Source organism: Grampus griseus (assembly GCF_964374135.1).
Source record: "Grampus griseus genome assembly, chromosome: 11".
NCBI classification, from domain to species: domain Eukaryota; kingdom Metazoa; phylum Chordata; class Mammalia; order Artiodactyla; family Delphinidae; genus Grampus; species Grampus griseus.
Window position 1 is genome coordinate 60,196,207 of NC_139005.1, and position 10,207 is coordinate 60,206,413.

At 42.6% G+C, this 10,207-nt stretch overlaps 1 protein-coding gene across 1 annotated transcript in view; it reads right to left on the reverse strand.

The window, feature by feature from the left end:
* The window catches only part of KCNC2 (potassium voltage-gated channel subfamily C member 2), a 193,119-nt gene extending 186,456 nt beyond the window's left edge, over positions 1 to 6,663 (reverse strand). Inside the window, exons 1-2 of the mRNA XM_082667009.1 lie at positions 6,605 to 6,663; positions 5,414 to 6,113 (exon numbers count right to left, since the gene is read on the reverse strand). Coding sequence (XP_082523135.1) covers positions 5,414 to 6,094 — 681 coding nt within the window. The 5' untranslated portion in view covers positions 6,095 to 6,113; positions 6,605 to 6,663. The remainder of the gene's footprint in view (positions 1 to 5,413; positions 6,114 to 6,604) is intronic.
* Between the last annotated feature and the right edge of the window lie 3,544 nt (positions 6,664 to 10,207).

A 10,207-nucleotide genomic window follows, 5' to 3' on the forward strand; every position in this document is an offset into this window, starting at 1 on the left:
AAATATATGAGATCTAAAAACTGCATTTACTTTATTTGCAGTAGTAAAAATAAATAGTAATTATACATATTTCTAATGGGAAAGGTTGACCTGCATTTCTTTATAAACCTACATGTTTCCTTGTTTTCAGTTGCTTTGAAAATAAGCTTCTTGACAGAGAAGAAAAATTTCCTTGACTCTCATTTAGTATTGTCAACTCAGTTCTACAGATGAACTCTTGGGAAAATATAACAGAAAAAAGTCATACCTAATCTGTCCAGCTATTCACCTTTGGCATGCCTAATGCCCCAGCAATGGATCAGATCACCTAGTTTGTGATAAAATACACTACTGAAAATACAATTCTATTAGAGTTACCTGTTTTTTTTAAATTATATGTTGAATGAGGCACTCTCTGATCTTATCCAATGCTCAGAATATAAGAACAAAATTAATTTGTGAACTATACAATTAGTGGCCTGGAAAAGGTCAAAGGACACTTAGATGCTTATACAGCAAATGCAAACACACCAGACTATTACACCAAACTCTTTTTAGGGGCCTGAAGTTTGGATTTGCATTGTCATATGGTTGGTCATAACTTGTAATTAAAATGCAAGGGATGAAGACACTCGACCACACTGCAAATAATTCAGTTGTTTGGTATATGTACATCGTTTAACATATTCTTCAATAATGCTGCAGAAAGAGAGTGTATAAATCACTTTGAAAAACAGAAAAATCAAGATTGAAAAAGCCTAATATTTTCACATATAAAATAAAGATTAACAATACCTTAAGACCATCATTTCTTTTTTTTTTTTTTTGGTCACCCCCTGCAGCTTGTGGGATGTTAGTTCCCCAACCAGGGATTGAACCCTGGGCCCTCTGCAGTGAAAGCACGGGCGTCTTAACCAGTGGACCGCCAGGGAATTTCTGAGACCATCATTTCTAGATGGAATATTTTCCTGCACATCTAGGCAATATTTCTATGTGAGATTTTTTTTTGAGGAAAACATCTATAATATTTCTGGAATTTTGTTTGTTGTTATTTTGTTGCATTTTTAATTGAATAGATAATGTTTTAGGAGATATCTTATTATAAATAGAGTGGCGAGCTTATTGAGGGCAAAGCACTATATCTTCTCATGTATTCCCAGTAGCTTACATAGTTTCTGGTACAGTGACTGCATAATCAGTATTCACTGACTAAATAAACATTCTAAAATTTTAATAATTAAGAGCAATATTTTATAAACAAGCTATATTTGACCATTAATTCTTTTAACTGGAGCAAGGCTCACAAAACAAGAATTAATACACTTTCTTTCTTTAATCTTAATATATGACTCAAATTGTCTTTGCCTTATTATAAGTTTTTTAAATTAAACGTTACACTTAAAGCTAGCAAATAGCTACTTAGATAATTTCTTTCCTGTTTTGTTTTGTGCTTTGAGGTAGAGGAAAAAATGGCCCATAAAAAGTAAATTACATATTTGCAATTCTGAATCCAATTCTAGATATTTAAGTTTAAATTTTAATAGTTTTAAGGAGTATATTTTAGTAATGCTGTGGAAATAAACAATTTAAAATACTAATAAAGTATATTTTCAAGATTATAAAAATGGTGGATTCACTATCATAATCCAAGTATAGTCAGGATTAACTGCATATAGTGGTATATAGATAAAGGTCTGGAGAACATATACGAAGTGATCCAGACCCACACCAAAAAGCCAACATCTTAAATGTGGTTCTATGGCAGTTTTTTTGTTTTGTTTTGTTTTTCTTTTCTAAAATTCTCTTTGAGAGTTAAAAAAAAAAAAGGTCTATCAGGTAATCAAAGATACACATGCTGCCAAGGAAGGGCCACACTCTAGACCAGAACCTAATTCAATCACTTTCCCTCCTTCCCCCAAAAAATAAGTGAAAAGAAGAGGGAGATCTAATATAACCACTCTTAGCTCTGTAATATTGGGAAATTTTGCGCTTATATTATCTTTCAAACTTCTAAAAAATCTAGAAGTTCTATTAAAGAATTTCTGCCTGGTGCCTGTTCACTTACTATTATATGCCTTCATAGGAAAGTACATACAAGCTTCATTTCCTTCTAAAACTTAGACATTAAATTGGAAATATACAACGCAGAACATTTTTACAAAAACATCTATGCCTCCTTGTTTTTTTACTATTTGTAAATATCACTCAATGGCATCAACGGAATAATCTCACCTTTTCTTTCCTGATCTCATTTGCTGAACAACAGGTTTCCATGACAACTTATATTTAAATTTTTATAAATTTCTATTTTGGAATACTATTCTTAAGGATACAATTCATAAATGAAAAGTATAAACTTATTTACCAAGTTAACCTGAACAATTTAGACCTCTCAAATATGTATTTACATCATAAATTAGAAGTAATAGAGGAGGGGGAAATGCCAACCAAAACAAAAGGCAAAAATACAATGTTGTAGAATTCAATTAATTATCCAGTTCCTATCACTATTGTTTCAGTCTGCCACTTTAGATCATAAAAGTTAGAAATTAAACATGTCTATTATAAAATTGAGCTAATCTCCTCAATGTTGGGAAAGGATAAGGACAATGTTGAAACAGGTGTAACAAATTGAAAATAGAATTTGGACAGTTAAAATTGTTCATCTCAAGTATATCAATAAAAGATGAACTAATGTAAAATGAAAAGTAAGAGGGCTTATAAAAGTTAAATACTTCTATTAAGAATGAGACTTGTGACAGTAAGACCACAGCTAAAACAAACCACTTGATAATTGATTTTATGTCTCCTAGAATCATGTCCATGCAAAATATAATTTCATCCAGTGACCTCCCAATGTAATTCTATTTATCAAATTAGTCAGATAACATTGTCTGTCAATCATCTGAACTAAAAGTGTCCATATAAAAATATTAAATCACATTTAAATAGAATGGTGACTTCTGAGTATTCTTCAGGCAACCCCTAATAATTTGAAAAGGGATTTTCTTGAAGACAAGTCCCACAAATGTTAGCCAATCTGAACAAAAAGGAAAACATTACATATCAACTGGTCAATAAAAATGGAAAGTTAAAACAGGCTTCATTTTAAGAAAACTGGAATCCCATATTTGCACTCTAATGTTGGGTGGTACAGCCAAAGACCTGGAAAAATATATATATATACACACATATGTCATAGATGACCTTTCAAAGTTAGAATTCTAGTGACTGTCCTATGCTGCATTAAATCTCAAGAGCAACACTATATGCAGAGATTTCACAAGCCAGACAGTCAGTTATAATCAGTGGTTGTGGTGGAAAGGGCCTGGGGGGGATGTCATGAGACCTCCAGCATAATTTTGGCTCTGCTAATAACTCGCTGTATGACCTTGGCCCTCACTTAGTATCTGCAGTCTTCATTTTCCTCATCTACAAAATACAGGGTCCTCACGAGGTGATCTCAAAGAAATTTTCCAGGTCTATGATTCTGAGCTGATTCTGCTTCTAATGGCTCTTTGACCTTGTATTAATCTCTAATCTATCTGTGTTCTTTTCCTCACCTAAAAGGGATGCAGGTCAAATCCTTAATATTACTACAATGAAATCTTAGTAAGATTTTTAAAAAACTATTTTCAGTTCAATAGTCTAGCCATTGACCAATAATCAATAGAATCAATTACCATAGCAATAATAAAAACTGAACATCTTAAAGTTTTTGCTGTGCAACCTGGTCTACAATAAAATGTATTCTATTATTATGAGGAAAGATAATAAAACTTCCTGTCTTTTTTTGTACCACATAAAATAAGAAAATTATAGGATGAGTCTGAAAACAAATGCAGATTATCTTTTTAGCTGCCAAGTGGAAAGAGCACTGTAGCACTCGGCTGAAATCCAAAACAACAGAGGTAAGGGTCATGAGTCTATGATTTAACTTAAATAAATAATATGCACTTTTTTTTCCCTGAATGTCAACTCTTGCTGAATTTATAGAATGGTCTTAGAAGGAAAATTTCAGAGTTGAAGTTAGTAATTCTACATTCAAATATGAGAACATGGGCATACTAGAATTTATGTATGCATTTAAATACCAGATCCCATAAAGTAGCAATGCTTTAAATTGTCTCTTTGATATTCTATTTCAAATTGAAAACAAAACATATCCTCAGACTTCTACTAAAGTGGTATCAGAAGCACATCTTCTGACATGTTATCAGCTGCACAACATCTCAGATGCAGAGACTTCTGACATTCAGGGGAACACAATAATGAGGATATAACCAAAGTTAAGCTGGGAGAATTCCCATTCTGCCCAAGGGGAATCTTTTCTGGGTGTCAGAAGCAAACCAGACACATGCAGTTACAAAGATTTAACTAAATACAGTACTCTGTTCTCACATATAATTAAAAACCATTCACATACTGTATAATTTTGGGTTGTTTATATTTCTTTTCTTTCCTTTAAAACTAGAGAAACCATTATTAGTTACTTTTATAATCTCTTCATTGGGATTTTGAAGAATTAATCGTGGGTATCAAGGACTAAATTTAAACTGTCACTCAAGCTAAAGACTGAAAAGAAAAATTGAGGATGGGATCACAATCTATAGAGTATAATAAAGTTGCCTACAATCTAAATTACCCAGTCTTTAATTTAGAGACTCCCACTAAACCAGGATCACCAAAGTGACCAATTGGCGTTCAACCTGTAGAAAACACAGATACAGCACAAGGGGAAAGGCATCAGACTCCAAAATTCACTGTGCAGGTGGGCTATCCCGTCAACTCACGGGGACAAGCAAACCCAGCACTGCTCTCTCTTGGAAGGACACAGGCGCAAACAACATTCGGGAGATTTTCACAAAATGAACCTCCTGGCACACCCTCTCCCGGCCCAACCACGGACATATATTCCATTTCTCCTCTACTGTCCTCAGATTAGATCCCTAATTGGAGCCACTGCTCTGGGGGAGTCAGGTGCGCAGCAGTGTCAGGTCTCACTGTAAAGGTCCAATAGTGATGACCAGAAGGCCTGAAGGGCCATCCGAGCTAAAGAAAACGTTGGAACAAGAGTTAGAAAAAGAAACTCAACAGAAAGTGTGATAGCGGTTTCAGAACAGGGGTCCGGACAGACTCGCCCAGAGTAGCCGACATTTGCCCTTTCGGTCCCATCTGCTGAAGTAAATCTCAGTTGCAGTTGAGGAGGAGAGGAGGGGGATGCTGGGGGGCGGGGGGTAGGGAGCAGAGAGGATCGGGGCCAGAGTCCCTGAGTTTACCCTGCACGGGAGGGGCCCCTCGTCTCCTGGTTGGGGAACCCTGTTCTCTTCTCCCCCTGCCCCCATCCCAGAGGCCTCGGCGGAAAAGAACAGGAAGTTGCGGAAGGAGTTGGGAGAAGTTGGCGCAGCAGGGAAGGGGGCGACTCTGGCCTTACCCTGGCGGCTCTGGACGAGTAGGGGTCTTCAAAGAGGGCCCACATGCGGGGCTGCAGCCTCCTCCAGCGGCCGGACTTGCCGTCGGGGCCCCCCAGGCCCGCGGCGTCCTCGATGCCAAGCCTCTTGGCCGCCAGGTCCTCGTCGTCGCCAGGGTCGCCGCCGATGAGGTCGGGGGTCTCGAAGATGTCGAGCGCCTCTTCGGCGTCGCGGTGTTGCCGGTAAGTCATCCAGCAGCAGGGCTCCACGTCGGTCTCGTCGATGCCCCAGAAGGCCAGCTCCTCCTCGAACAGCGGCCCACACACGTCGGCGGGGCAGTGCAGCTTGCCGGTGCGGTAGTAGTTGAGCACATAGGCGAAGACGCCCGGGTGCCGGTCGAAGAAGAACTCGCGGCTGCCCCGGGGGTAGTCGCCGCCGCCGCGGACGCTGCAGTTGCCCGCGCCGCCCTCGAAGCAGCCGCCCGGCCCGGGGGACAGCGGGGGCGGTCGCGGCGGCGGCGAGAGCGTAGGGGGCGACGGCTGCAGCTTGTCGCCCGCCGCCTTCAGGCAGTCGCCCTGGGGCTCGGAGGCGGCGAGAAGGGCCAGGCGCGTCCCGGGCAGGGTCTTGAGGGTGCTGCGGTAGGTTTCGTGCCGGGTGCCCCCGACATTGAGGATCACCCTCTCGTTGTTCTCGATCTTGCCCATCTCTGTGCCTTAGACATGACTGGGGGAGGCGAACACAGCACCAAGTTAAAGATCTCGGCCGGCGGAGCCGCGCTGTGACTCCCACCCCCACTCCCAGCCCGAGAGTCCCAAGATGCAGGGTTGACAGAAAGGCGAGGGGCAAAGGGCCCTCCCAGGATGAGTTTGGCGCCCAGCCCTGTCCCCGCCTCAAGCATCATACCTTTCCCAGGTTTCTAGAGAACTGAGGAGATAGCAGTCCGAATCTTCCTTGACCTTCCTTGACACCTTTTACCCGCCTCACACCTTTCTCCCTCTGCTCTGTCTCCTTCATCTTTTCACCCTTCACCCTCTCTGCCCTCTGTCCTCTCTCAAGTCTCACCTGTTCCCAGCCCCTAACTCTTCCCCTCTCTCTCTCCCCAAACCCCTTATCTTTCCCTCCTAAGTCCTCCCCTCCCCCTCTCCCCACCCCCCGTCCTCTCCCAGTGACCCGTCCCTTTCCTCCCTCATAGTCCGAGACCCTCTCCCTCCTACCCTCTCCGGGAGGCTGTTCCCTTAGGCAGGGAGTTCTCTCTGCCCAGGCAACTTGGCAGTGTTGGGTGAGAGACCCCCAGACTGGGCGGCGAGCCCCCACTAAACGCGTACTCTCGGTGAACTCTGGACAGCCCGCTGTTGCCGGCTCGCGGGGAGTGCCCCTTGCGCGACCTCTACTCCCCTTCCCGGGCCAGGCAAATAGACTGAACGCGGAAGTCAGAGCAAAAAAAAAGTCCCTGCTGGTGCCTTTCACCAGGGAGACCTCTCCCAAATTTCCTGATCCAATTTCCTTTTCACATTACTGCTATTGTTGAAATTATTATTACTTGGGAAAGGAAACTACTGACTAGGATCCATTTTGGGGAGCAGAAGTGATCAGTGCATCCCACCCCATCCCCCTTTCCCAAGAAATGCAAACGTCTTGCGGGCGGAGGGGTGCTTTCTAGGAGGAGCGAGGCCCGGGGAAAAGCTGCTGGAGGCACACCCCCTGCATCCCCGAGCTGGGAGTCCTGGCTGACAGTGTCCCCGTTTCCGATCTCCCAGCCATCTCTCCCCTGGGCTTCACCTCTCCAATCCTACTGCGGAACGGAGGGGGGATGCCTGCCTTGCAGGGTCAGCACGCCCTTCCCGGCAAATCAGCCCCTTGCCCTCCCGCCTCTAGGTACCTTAACGAGACCGAGAGAAAAGTGGTTCTGCTATGGTGTCCGAGTGGACGAGGTGCTCCGGGCAGCCGGACGGAGTCCCGACACCCAGCCGAGCCGCCCTTCTCCAACGAGAAACTACTTGTTGGCGTTTTTCGGGTTCAGGTGGCTGGGCCGCTTCCCGTGGCGCTGGGCTCGCGGAGACAGCCCCCGCCGGCCGCGCGCCGCGCCACCCGCCCTCATTGTGCGAGCTGCTGTGGGCTCGCTCCGCGCCAACCTCGGCGCCCAGAGTCACCATCGCGCGGGGCCGGGCGGACCATGGAGCTCGGGGCGGGTCCAGCCGACGCTCCGCGACCCAGCCGGGAGCCGGCAGAGCAGCCGGCCTTGGCTGCCGCGGAGCTGACCCGACGTCCGGAGAGCTCACCCACTCGAAGGTGAGACCACCCGGCTCCGACTTGGACCTGCAGGTCTCGCTTCTCCCCGCTAAGCAGCCGCTGCTGGAGCTGTCCCTTCCCCGCCGCTCGCCTTCAGCCCCCGCCGCCAAAGCCCAGAGCTCAGGGAACGGTGGGTGGTGGGTGGACCTGGGGAAGCTCTGTTGTACCAACCAGGTTCCTCTATTTTTCTTCAGTGAAGCTGTATTCCCACCCTCTCTGGAGCGTCTGTCTGCCTTATTTACACCCCACTGTCTACACCCTTTCTCTTCCTGCTGCCGCACCCCTCCCAACAAGTGAGAGAAAATCTAAGACAAAGTGCTTTTTTTTTTTCTTAATGGCAGCTGAAGGGAGAGAGCTCTACTTACAGGTGACAAGTGTGTCCGGTTTCTCGCGTCTTATCCATGGCTCTGGCTTGTTCTTTTCAGTGAAATGTAGGTCTCCAGTCACCACATCATGGTTATATAAAACAAAACAAGTTTTAAAAGTTTATTCCAGGAACATAATGCTCTAGCAAGTAAAAATTCAGGTTTATCAGAAGCTAAAAAGACAAGCTACAGATATCCAAGTAACGAAGCAATGATCTCTTTAGCCAATTTCTCCCTTTCTCAAATTTTTATTGCACCTTGTATTAGTTTGCTAGGGCTGTCATAAAAAGCACCACAAACTGGATTGTTTAAACAGCAGAAATTTATTATCTCACAGTTCTGGAAGCTAGAAGTTCCAGATTAAGGTGTTGTCGGGGTTGGTTCCTTCTGAGGGTTGTGAGAAATGGACCTCTTCAAGGCCTTTCTCCTTGGCTTATAGATGGCTGTCTTCTCTCTGTGTCTCTTTACATCATTTTTCCTTTATGCATGCCTGTCTCTGTGAACAAATTTCTCCTTTATATACAAACACTAGTCGTATAGGATTAGGTGCCACCTTAATTAATTTCATTTTAACTTGACACCTCTGTAAAGACCTTATCTCCAAATAAGATGGCATTCTGAGGTACTGGAGGTTAGGACTTCCACGTCTCTTTTTGGGGGGAGGGGAGGTTTGAGGGGAAGGCTGAGACACAGAGCAGCCCATATCAGACCTTACCACCAATGGATTATGTGTTTCTGTGTCTGTGTGTGTATTTCTAGAAAGAAAAGAAAGGAAGGAAGGAAGAGAGAGACCATAGTCCATGGAGATAGATTGATAGGCTTGAACTTGAAGTCCATGGAGTAGGTAAAACACCAGGTTTTATGTAGGAGGAAGTCTCTTTGAAAAACAGATACTGATATTGACATTATGGAAAGAGCAAGAGTTGTGAGTTACTAATGAAAAAGTTCTAGCAATATACAGGGCTGCAAGGCAGGCAATTAAATATAAACAATTCACTAAAGAAAACTACCTGTTATGACAGTAAATAACTAAACAAACTACAAAGTCTTTGGAAGGCCACTAATGTCTAGGAAACTAATGCAAGAAAATATGGTAAGTATACATTTATAAGAAATTTACTAACAATATGACAGTAAATGTGTAATAATAACCTACCTAGCCTTGTGAAAATATAAATTTTACTAACAAAAAAAATGTAAAGCTTAAATACTGAGGGAATGATTCTAGTTTTGCACAGTCACTGAGGCATTTCTAAAAGTAGCAGTGATAGTAAATTCCATTGCCAGAAAATTTACAAAGAAAAATTATGTTCAGATTCTAACATGCATTCTCATATTGTCTAGATAGTTCCTTATATAGCTTAATGTAAATTCAATAGGGAGAAAAAGGCATATGGTTTGCTTTAAAATAAATTAGTAATAGTAAGTGTAGTAGCAGCAGCATTTATAATTATAGATAGCATTTAGTGAGAGCTTACTATGTGCAAAATGCTTTACATAAATTACCCCTGTTAATTTAAATGGAGGAAGTATTTACACTAAATTACAAGACTTCCAGAAAGATAACTCCTACAGATGGCAGGAATCAGTAATGAAAGCTTTTAGCTTGATAATGTTAAGTTTGTATTAGAAAGGCTCCATATAGAAACCAAAAGAAAAGTGAAAAATAATGCAAAGGACTCATGGGGGGAAAGGAGAAAACAAAGATCTAACGAATCAAGTTGAGTCTGAGGTTATATAAGCTCTCTGGAAATAATCACAATGGCAAAAGGATCATCTTTTAGAAGAATTCAGAATTTTCTTGTGATTCATAAAGAAATAGATGTGAAATTAGAGAAGATTTTGGATAAATTTGAAAATAAGAATGTGGGAAGGTAAAAGGATGAGATGTCCTTATCAATGGAGAATTGATAAATGAAACAGTGAATGAAATAACAGTCTCGCATTTTTTTTTCCTGGTCATTATAAGAGGGGAAGATCCTAAGACAAATACCCAGGCTTCATTATATAAGACAGGAGAGAACAGAAAACCCCTCCAGCTAACTAACTCCATTGATCCTGCTGTAAAACACACATAAAAGTGTGTGGGACGGCGGGGAAGCAAACCTTTGAAAGATGGCAATGGAAAACTGAGAAGGAAAAAACAGTTGTGGTTTCCTTTGT